Source organism: Sprattus sprattus, assembly GCF_963457725.1.
Source record: "Sprattus sprattus genome assembly, chromosome: 16".
In the NCBI taxonomy this organism is placed as follows: Eukaryota; Metazoa; Chordata; class Actinopteri; order Clupeiformes; family Clupeidae; genus Sprattus; species Sprattus sprattus.
In genome coordinates this window covers 18,675,392-18,686,538 of record NC_137914.1, presented here as the reverse complement: position 1 = coordinate 18,686,538, position 11,147 = coordinate 18,675,392, and the positions used below count along the sequence as shown (strand labels likewise).

Here is an 11,147-nt window from a genome sequence, read left to right as displayed (position 1 = left end):
GATGAGGTTACTAAAATATTCTGCATGTCTACTCAGTTTTACAGTGCTTCCCAAGTAAAGGTTTGAAAAGAACTTCAAGCTTCAGACTTTCTGTTAGGGAACCTGTTATCTATCTGCAGAGCAAATGTCAGGCTCATACAAAAACATTAACGTGAATTACTTGATGCTAATACCTAGCGCGGTGTCTATAGGATTTTCCATATACGTTAGCATTAAGCTAACGTATTTTCTACCACAGTTAAACATGCAATACTATGTGATTGTTTTTAGAAAACGAATGTTACGTGATGAGATTACTCAAATGTAGTATGCATGTCTGCTCAGTTTAACAGTGCTACCCAAGCAAAGGTTTGAAAAGAACTTCAAGCTTCAGACTTTCTGTTAGGGAAACAGCTTTGTATCTGCCAGGCAAATGGCAGGCTCATGACAACACGCGCAACCTTTGGGAGCATGAACTGCACCGAGTAAATTTTGCGCAACCGTTAACCCCCAACGCTGTAGCATGCAGCCGCCTTTAGGGCTGAGGCGTTGCGCACGCGCACAAACTTTCAGTTTCCTTTTCGCGCCCGCCGCTAAAAGGAGTTGACGTGCTCTGAAATACCATGTTAGCATAACGTTATTGTGTTGCCGTGTGCGTTGCTGCCAATGTAAGTTTGTAACTTCATGTTCCTGTTGGCCTTGCTTTCTCGTGATGATGTTTGATAGCACTGGCCGTTGTAATTAGTCATTTTCTGCAACAAACAGTTTTGGTCGGGCTTCGACACTGATCTAGATATCTAGTTGTTTCTGTGTTGCGGTTAGCTTGGAGTTTAGACTGCCAGGCAACTTGTGGTCTTGGAGTGCCATCTTGTGGTGACGTTAGGTACAGCATTGTAATTACGGTACTGCTGATACACTGGGCGCTGGTACTTATATATTACAATCATAGCAATTCTGTTTATTGTATTATAGTGAACTCTAACCATTTATGATTATTATTGTGTATATTGTTCAGATATGCATACATTTATGTTCATTGATACAGATTGCTATTTATGTATATTTATTATGTTACATTCTGTATTTCTCTACTCACAGAAAACCACACGAACACCTTTCTTTTAATGTATGATTATTTCACCGCAAGCACCAACTGCACTTGACCACCTGCTCAACTCAAATAAATCTGTTCTTACTGCACCTAGGGGTTGTGGCTGCTTTCTGATCGGAGTGCATAGCCAGATAGGGGCAAACCAGTTGGCAACGCATACGTACTTCACACATCGTCTACCAACAAGTACCACCCCCATTCATTTCAATGGCCGATGCTATGCTAGCTACTTCAGCCAGAGACATTTCTTTAGCCTTAAAATGAACTAAATAATTGACCACCAACAATAATGTAATTCCGTGCTAACTTCTGGCACCTTTTTGGTTAAGACGGTCAGGTGACTGGACTTAACCAATCAGAGACCAGTTAACACAGATCGTCTGCTTACCACCCATCGTCTAACAACAAGTACCACCCCCATTGATTTTAATGGCTGATGCTATGCTAGCTACTCCAGCCAGAGACATTTCTTCAGCCTACAAAGTACTAAATAATTGAAAATTAAAAATTGTCTTTTTTTTTACAAAAAGCTAATTAGGTGCCACAATGCAGATGGCAACACAAGTAAGTTGTCTATGCTGCTTGGTGAATGTTTCTGTCTTTAAAACTGCCATTTTATGCATGTGTTTAGTGTAGGGCATGAACCCGAGACTGGCTGCTGAGGTTTGTGTCGGGGCATATGCCTTTTAGCCCACACTGTTATATTAGCCTTATATTTAGACTAAATGGGAAACAACAACAAAAAAACATCATTAAATGATATCATGTTGTGTAATGTATTGGTAGGTTTCAGGTGATATATATTATGTCCGCAAATGTAGAAATGTATTTTAGCATATCTCTGGAAGTTAAACAACATCCTGCATTAGCACTACAATTCACCTACATGAAGCCTAAGGCTGTGTTACATTTACACATTCAGCAGACGCTTTTATCCAAAGCGACTTACACTCAAAAAGGTGTATACAATGTATACGCATGTTACATTTACACACACATTTGCACATCAGGAGCAATTAGGGGTTCAGTGTCTTGCTCAAGGACGCTTCGACAGGGAATCGAACTAGTAACCTTCTGATTACTAAACGACTTCTCTACCTCCTGACTTGTAAACCGACGTCGCCCCCCTGTATTCACACTTGGCTGCTTTTTTTCAACTGCAAGCGCCTTTTTTTTTTACATGAAATCCTATGGGAAAAGGAATAAGGCAGATCCCTTTTAAAGCGTTTTAAAAAGCGCAGTGCTGCACCTTTTTGAGTGTAATTTTCTCAACTTTCCAGAAAAGCGCTGGATGACGTGGAGCGCCTTTCTGACAGTAGACCGATCAGGACGAGGAGAGTAGGTACGCGTGTACCTTCCCTAGAACCTACTACAGTTACTAATGCCCCCTGCGACTCCCCATTGAGGAGGATATTATGCACTCATAAACGGCGCCTTGGCTGTTTACGAACACCCTCCTCCGTCTCAAACGCCAAAGCTAAAGCAAGAAATTGCATTTTATTCGCCCATAGTAGCTAGCTTATAATAATGATAACTAACGGATAATAATGTATGGCTAGAATGTATGATTCCCGTTGTTAAGGTTACAAAATTCTGCTGAAGCGCTCAAAAAGCACTAAAGGAAGTCAGGTGTGAACACCGCCTAAGGGAGTGCACTTCTATCTGTAAATAGTTGGCCTTTTTTAATTGGCCTGATTTAATGAGGCTGCCATCAGAAGGATAACAAGTTGCAAAACATTGCACGGGCAGTCTTCAAAATCCACCAAACCGCATAGACGGCACTATTTTTTTGTGCCTGTTGTACTATGTGGATTTTGTATTGAAATGGTGCCGGAAGCGAGCACCCATGGTCCAACATTTTTGAAGATGTTAAGCAGAGGATCGCAGGTAACCGGAAGTAATTCTGGATTCTGATTGGTTAAGACTGGTCAAGTGACTGGTCTTAACCAATCAGAGACCAGTTACCACCGATCGTCTGCTTACCACCCATCGTCGACCTACAGAGGTCGGCAGTCAATTAAGATGCCAACTGACTGAAGCTAACCCACCAAATCCTGACCTCCTGATCGAAAATGGCTTGACACGCCATCTACTGTCGCCAAGGCCAATGTTGATGACATTCATTCAACCGGTAGGTATCGTAGACCTATAGCTACGTCATGAAATACTTCAATCATCTTTTTTGCTTAGAAAGGTTCCTAACTGAGCAAAATGACCCGGAAGTGGCAGTGATGATAGGAGCTTGTAGAATTCTCTGAATGCTTAGGAAAGGTGCTTTGATTGCCAACTGGTCACTTATGTGCTGCACTGTGCCAAAGTGCTGCACGATTTATTGAATTTGATTGGGGCCTGCACCACTTACCCATATTATGGAAAAGTATGGAAGTATGGGAAATAGGTGAACACTGAACTTGTTTGATCTTTGTGAGTTTTGTTCTTGCTAATTTATGATTTTATAATCACAGAGAATATCCTATTGTTTTTTTATTATTATTATTGTTTCCCATATAGCCAATATATGTAGTATAGGTCAAAGGGGCATTAGCCTTGACCCAAATCTCAGCAGCCAGTCTCCTTAATCGTTCTACTCAAATAAGGAATGTTGTCAACAATCATGCGCGAATAGGCTCGTGCCAAACACTAAACTTATCCATGGCAGTTTTCAAGCCGAAAACCATTTCGTACAAGACGATCAAAGGTTTGATGCTGTTAAAGAGGGCAAACTGGGATTTTTGCTACATGGGAGCAAGCTGAACCTCACTTCTCAGCACACATTAAGGACGACAAACGTATGTAGGGCATGTCAGAGAACTTCGATAATCACAGTGCTTGGTAAGTGCGATTATTCAAAACCCCGATGTAATTCTCGATTAGAGAAAGGCACTCAGAGACGGAACTCCATATAAGGACAAAATATGGCCTCGTTTTGTCGTTCATCTTCAGTGTCAAATCGGAAGTTGCGTTAACAAAAAGCGTCTAGACGTCAAAATAAAGTAGCGGAGGCAAGTCTAGGGTACTCTCTTTAAATCCATAGTCCATAAAAACTCAATTTGGATGTAAAGTATGTGATCTGGAGACAGCTGTTCTGTGGGGTGTTTCAGTTAGGAATATTGCATGTAGTTACCTTTCGAATATTTGTTATTTAACTAACATAGGTTACTACGTTTGGGACTGAAATAGTGGCGTTAGCTATGCTAATGTTATTTAGCTAGCATCTGTTGTAGTCACATTTACAAAGACTAGTTTATTATAGTTAATCACGATTGACACCAGCGTGTTTCTTTGCTATTACAGAAATGGCATGTACATTAGAAAAGGTACTTGGTGATGCCCGTACCCTACTGGAGCGGCTGAAAGAGCATGACACAGCGGCGGAGAGTTTAATCGAGCAGTCGGGAGCACTTAGCCACAGGGTTCACAGCATGAAGGAAGTTAGTAACGCACTCCCAGATAAGGTAACTAGGCTTCGTTCTCACTTTATCACTTTCACGATCGGTCTGTGTTTTCTGTTAAGCAACCGACTTTAAGATGATTATGAGTCTGAGCTGGTGGTCTTGATCTTGTTTCAGTACATAGAGGAGAGTTGTGAGTTGCAAGAGCTGTCGAGGTACAAGCCACACGTACTTCTTGCTCAGGAAAACACGCAAATCAAAGAATTGCAGCTGGAGAATAGAGGTAAGAATCAATGCCGACGTCCTGCTGACGTATTTTTTGTGGTAGAACGTTCTGCCTTTGTTTCTGAACTGTGCTTAGTTAGTGCTGCTGTGTTTTACTACGAATTGACTTCTCAATACCCACAACATTACAGCCTGGTGTCGTGCGTGGGAAATGTTCGTCAGTGTTTTCTTTCCTGGACCTGCAGGAGTTATGTTTCACAGCAACCACCAAACTGTACTTTATTTTTCTGTCTGTTTTCAACAGAGCTCTGGCTATCTCTAGAGGAACACCAGTATGCACTGGAACTGATCATGGGTCGATACCGCAAACAAATGCTTCAACTGATGATGGGGAAGAAGAAACTTGATACAAAACCTGTGTTAAATCTTCATAAGGACCATGCCAAGGTCCCTGTATACCTCTGCATCTTGCATGTTGTTCACCAAATGCAATGAGTTTATCTTCTAAGTCATTTTAAAGTTATTTTCATGTCATTTTAATAACCCTTTCTCTTTCAGGAGGTGCAAGGCCAGCTGGAGAGGATATGCGAGATGGGCCAAGTGATGAGAAAAGCTGTTCATGTGGATGACCAGCACTACTGTTCTGTGCAGGAAAGACTTGCACAGCTTGAGGTATCTTATTTGTCTATAAGGACTCTCAGAGTAAACAATCAAATCAAGTATATTAAAATATGTATTAAGTTGTTAGTCGTAAATGCAAAGTCAACATGGTACCTAGGTTCCAAAAATGGATAAGCACTTGCACAGAAGCCATGCACAGAAGCCATAATGGAATTGTTTCCTTTTTATGTTTTTTTATGTCTACCAGATTGAGAATAAGGAACTTCGAGACCTCCTATCCATCAGTAAGAGTTCTATAAAAGCACAGAAAGAAGAAGAGGGTCAGCCAGAGCCTGAGGCATGTCTCTGTGACCAGTAGTGGGGTTGCACCGAGGTCCTTTCTGTGGAGGTAGAATTTCAAGCTGCCAAGAACACCTGGTTTGGCTAAAATGCCAGGTTAGAATCCATCCACCACAGGTCTTAAATATATGTGTTCGGATGTTTCCTTCAACACCTTAGTGCTGTTCCATTTGGATTTGAGGTACAGGTGCATGTCTGTCTTTTTTTTCTCAGGAAATTCAATCACGCTCTTGACGGTCGAATCACTGACCTTTGGCCATTGTTAATACAAATGCGTTGTTATTTTTCTGGATGTTTTGTACTTTTGTCTTCAATTATTCTCATGCTGGTGTACTGTCATATCTAAATCTCCTTACCGAAGATGACTTCACATGTAGCCTGAAGTTGGTTGGACAAACTATGTATGAGACTGCCACTCAACATTAAATTTAAAACAAAGGTTGAAAAACAAAACAAAGAACACTGAATCGGTGTGTATTCATAGATGTAATATAATTGTAATTACAGAACCCTCTGGCCTAAAGATTTGATGATTGTAGACATGTAGACAGAAAAACGTTTCTCAATATTTTGATGCATCTAGTAGGTCAAACATATCAACATGTCATGTAAGGCCTACAGTTTTTTACATCTGTGTAATGTCCAGGATGGAGGGATGTGTATTGTTTTTTAATAGAGTAAATGGAAGAAAATTATGTATGTCTCATCTCAGGAATGCTGATACCATTCAGAATAGTAACTGCTAGTGTAGTGTTATGAATACTAATAGTAAATGTGGAACTAATGTGGATAAATCACAGCAACCAGGACAGGATGGCATATTAAAGGTGAAAGCAAAAAACAAGCCTTTACACATGTGTTGTACATTATGATACAAATAAACGTATTGATATAACAAATAGTAATGTGTCGTTTCTTAAACATGGCTTTATAGCTCCCATAGAGACACAATCTGCCACATCAAATGGCCTCAATCCCTTAGAAGTAGAAATTAAGTTATAATACAGAGAGAATACTGGATGTCCCTCAACCAAAGGTAATCTCAACAAACCAAACAAAAGGGATTGGCAGTCTGGTTTTTGTCTTCATTTTATATCTAAAAGGATTTAAGATGTGAGGTCCTAACATCATAGCAGTAAGGGTACTTTTCGTTTTAATACTTCAGCTAGCTGAGTTTGCACATTCTGATAGACATAAGTAAAACAGACATGAGAAAAGAACTCGAACTCTTCTCCCTCTCTATAATTTTAAAATGGGCTCTCTGTTAACCTTCAACAGAAGATTCCCTGTAAGCTATTTTGGCTGTATGGAGGATAAACCTTTGCTTTTCAGTGGATAAATTGAGGTTATTGCCAAGCACGGTGGCAATAAACGGTGCAAGTAATGGAATCTACATACATGCCAGATTTATACCCTCCAGGCTGTTGTTGCTAACCTGTAGCTTGTGAAAGAAAAACATGCTCAGAACAAGAATTAGGTGAAAAATGATCTGAACACAAATGTACATCATCAGGCACTGTGGTGCCATCTAGTGTTAGCCAGTCGTACGGTTGCGTGCCATTAATAAAAGGCTTACCTTGTTAGGCCTCAAGTCAAGTCCTACCCTGGACCTGGAGATCCTAGCCAACTACAGGCCTATCTCAAACCTTGCCTTCCTGTCCAAGGTGGTAGAGAAGGTAGTTGCTTCTCAACTTCAGGACCACCTCAAACACAACAACTTGTTTGAAAAATTTCAATCAGGATTTCATTCAGCCCACAGCACTGAACAGCTCTGCTCAGGGTGACGAATGACCTGCTGATGACAGCCGATGCAGGATCACTCTCACTCCTCATCCTCCTGGACCTGACTGATGCATTTGACACAGTGGACCACACTATCCTTCTAGAGCGCCTTCACACCACCATTGGACTATCAGACTCTGCACTCAAGTGGTTTCAGTCCTACCTTTCTGGCAGAACTGAATATCTCTCACTGGGAAGATGCAAGTTCAGACAGCTCCCTGTCTCCTGTGGTGTTCCGCAAGGGTCGGTCCTCTGCCCCATCCTCTTCATTATTTACATGCTCCCCCTCGGTAGTGTCATCAGCAGACATGGGATGTCTTTCCAAAACATTTTTATTCAGGAAGGCATTTCTGGCCTTATGTTAAATCTAGCACCACTAAGTTTTCTATTATGCTTATGTTAACACATTTTTTTTTATTATTGTATTATTATAGTAAGTTTCTAATATGTAGGCACTCTGAGATTCTTTTGAATGAAAAGTGCGTTAAAAATAAAATGAATCATTATTGTTATTATTATTATTATTATTATTATTATTAAGTCAAGGAAGGATCCTTGATGGCTGCGTTTCAAGGATGCTACCTCATCGTTTCCAACAAAGGGCTGTTTCACCGTCTAGGATCCTTCAAATTCCTCCATTCAAAGACATTTCAAGCACCCACACAATCCAATGTGCACGTACCAGAGCCTTTTTTTTTTTTTTTAAGCAGCATAGAATGTGAAGGCAGGATCTTTTCAATGTCGCACACCCGCACACCGCTAGACTGTTACATTGTTTGTTCTCCAAATGCTAAGATGGAGTCTTGCCTAGCCTTTGTAGGTCCCGACTTGGAAGGACTCAGAAGGACCCATCCTACCTAGGAAGCATCCTTGACTTTGAGAAACACCCAGCATGTACAGACATGTTCATCACTTTGAAGTGTCCTCTGTAAACAGTCTGTTGTCATTCGGTGTAATTGCAGCGTGTTTCTGTAATGCTGCCCATGTGTGATAAACTTGATGAAGGTGTTTTCTTCATTTTGTCTATTATTATTTCCTAGGTTTAAGTGTGTTGCTCTGAGGGCCATCATAAATTACTCCTAGTTAGAACAGGATCTGGTGAAACTTTCCAGACAGAGGCATTAGGCTCATCGCCTCCAGTGGAATCAGGACACTACAGTAGCCCAGCATAGCTATCAGAGCAGAACACAAGAGCGGGTGTTTAAATCAGCTTAGGGGATTAGCAATGAAGCACTCAAGACAAACCTGAGCTTATATCAGAACTCCTCACGGTTTCTCTTGAGTGCAACTGTGTGGACAATGTTAGCAGTCATTTTTAAGTGTGTAAATTACGTTAATGAAAACTATGTCTTAATATGTTCATCAACAACCTTTTTGTCCATGATTAAGACTGCACCGACTTTATTAAACACTAACTGTGACAAAATCAATGCGCAATATTGTTGACGAAAAATTATGTAGTGTAGTCTGACTAAGTGTTTGTGTTACCCTGATGCTCAGAACACAGAGCCAAAAAGGAGAGAGTATAAGAATATAAAATATAGTTAAGATTTTAGGCAATATTTCATGAAAGGAAAGTTTGAGAGCACACAAAAATAATATATATAATATCTATTATCAAAGACTTATCACAACCATAACCCACTTTTATGTAGCCAACCTACTGAAATAGGACAGAGGGTTTACAACCAGATCACACAAAAATACTGGAACACCCCCAAGAAAGAATGCACACACAAATAAACAGGTGCAAGCAGAACTTACAAATACAGGAAAAATAAGACACTAAAGACACCCAACCCCCAAAGAGTTACATGCACTTAGCAGATCAGGCGCTGGGTTAGATAGATAGATAGATAGATAGACAGGCTCATGTAGGGAATGGTTTGACAAACAAACATTAAGCTGCTAATCAGCACTGTTGCAGTTCACCATTGGCCAACTGATACAAAGCTGATCAGCCCATAGCCCAAACAAGCATGAAAGGGGCGGCCTACCTCCCCAATTTGCTGATTGACACTTGATCATTCACAGGAGTTTACGCCCCCCCCAGCCCTCCCAACTGTTAGCATTATGCAGTGGGTGCAGTTAGGCTCAGAGCTGGGGGGTTAAGTTACACTTTAACTCAGGGTTCGTGGTAAACCTCATACACACACAAACACACACACAGTACTGTCCAACTTCTATCTCTGGACATGTTGCTATGGTGTTTGTATGCGCAAAACACTGCGTCATGCACAGGACTGGGCCAAAAACACAACAGTCGAGGCAAACTTTAAAAAAAGGGTAATCTTTTCTCACTACCAGAAATAAACAGGAATGGTGCAGTTACAACATGGTGTTAACAGGAACTTTGACAGACAATGAACTGAAGAAAAACAAGGGCTTACCATTCATTCAGGCAGCTAGGAATTGGGAAAGTTGCCTTTTCGGAACTCCCTACTTACAAGTTGAAAGCGTTGACATAATTACAGCAAACCGGTAACAGAAGGCTAGCTAGCCAGAAGGTTAACATTACATTAGTTGCACAAAGTAAACTGTGAAGTATAGTTCAAAATATCAATCATCCATGACGACCTAAATAAAAAGTGATTTAGTTGTGCATGGAGCTTTTTATCTTCACCACAAAATCTCCCACTTACCTAGTAGGATGTATTACCCACTCTGAGGTCAGAACTTTAGGTATGTACCTAAAGTTCTCTGGAATGGCCAGTTCCAACACATCCCTATGACTGTTGCTATGAACATTGACAATGACCTGAAGAAAACCCAAGGGCACACGGGACGAACAAGATAACAAGACACAGGTGGGCAGGGGTGAAAGTGGCACACTTAGGCAGTAACAAGTGGGGGCGTGAAGAGAGGCCCAAGGGACAACAAAAGTTTGTGGACATCAGGAAGAAAATTAAACATTGCAACATAAAAGTCCAAAACAAATGTACATTTCTTAAAAAGTGCCGTTGTCTTGCACTCTACAAGAGTGATTGTGAAGAAGCTGAAAATGAGCAGCAAAAGTAATAACGTAACATTAGATGGGCTAGTATCTCTCAACAGCAGGACATTATTAACATTGGTTCGTTGGATGGCTTGTATATAATATTCTACTGAGAAAATATAGCCTAGCTGGCAAACTTACCTTTTTCTTATAGCCAAGTTATGCAGATGTTATGTTTTCAGAGTTTTTTTTAAAGTTTGTACTATAGTCTCAAAGCCCCCCCCCCAAAACCTTTCATACCATATACTTTGCAAATATATCACCAAAATACATTGATTAAACAAGCCAGCTAACGTTTATAAGTACTAACAATGCAACTGGTGTTTGCAAGGAAATATGTGGTTTCAGTAAGCGATTGAAAGCAGTATAAGCAGTAGACAAAAATGTACGGGAATATACTTTTCCTTTCACCAAGATCAGACTAAAAAGCCCAGACACAACAGGATGAGGTTGACTAAATATGTTGCAGTCTAGGAAAGCGTTATAAGTTGTTGGAACATTGTGTCCTTGTTTACTGTGGCTGTCTGCCGCCGAGACGTTGACTGTAAAGCCTAAACCTCAAACTACCGGGCCAATCCCCCTTGAAATGGGGTGTTAATCCCTACTGTCTTCATTTTGGAGCTGTGAGGACAGCGGTTCGGGACTCAATTTAAAAGTGAACACGTGTCACAAACCCAATAAAACAGATTTACCAGCAGCCAAA

At 40.7% G+C, this 11,147-nt stretch overlaps 1 protein-coding gene across 3 annotated transcripts; it reads left to right on the top strand.

The window, feature by feature from the left end:
* The first annotated feature begins 4,071 nt into the window (after positions 1-4,071).
* Positions 4,072-6,566, top strand: sike1 (suppressor of IKBKE 1). 3 transcript variants are annotated; one of them, XM_080854429.1, is made up of 6 exons: positions 4,072-4,092; positions 4,385-4,545; positions 4,660-4,765; positions 5,012-5,154; positions 5,266-5,379; positions 5,576-6,566. In XM_080854429.1, the coding sequence occupies exons 2-6, from the start codon at positions 4,387-4,389 to the stop codon at positions 5,684-5,686; spliced, it is 633 nt and encodes a 210-aa protein (XP_080710555.1). In that variant the 5' UTR covers positions 4,072-4,092; positions 4,385-4,386; the 3' UTR covers positions 5,687-6,566. The 3 variants fall into 3 exon arrangements, with proteins under 3 accessions (XP_080710555.1, XP_080710556.1, XP_080710557.1); XM_080854430.1 differs by lacking the exon at positions 4,072-4,092 and adding an exon at positions 4,094-4,206; XM_080854431.1 differs by lacking the exon at positions 4,072-4,092 and adding an exon at positions 4,131-4,151.
* The last annotated feature ends 4,581 nt before the right edge of the window (positions 6,567-11,147 follow it).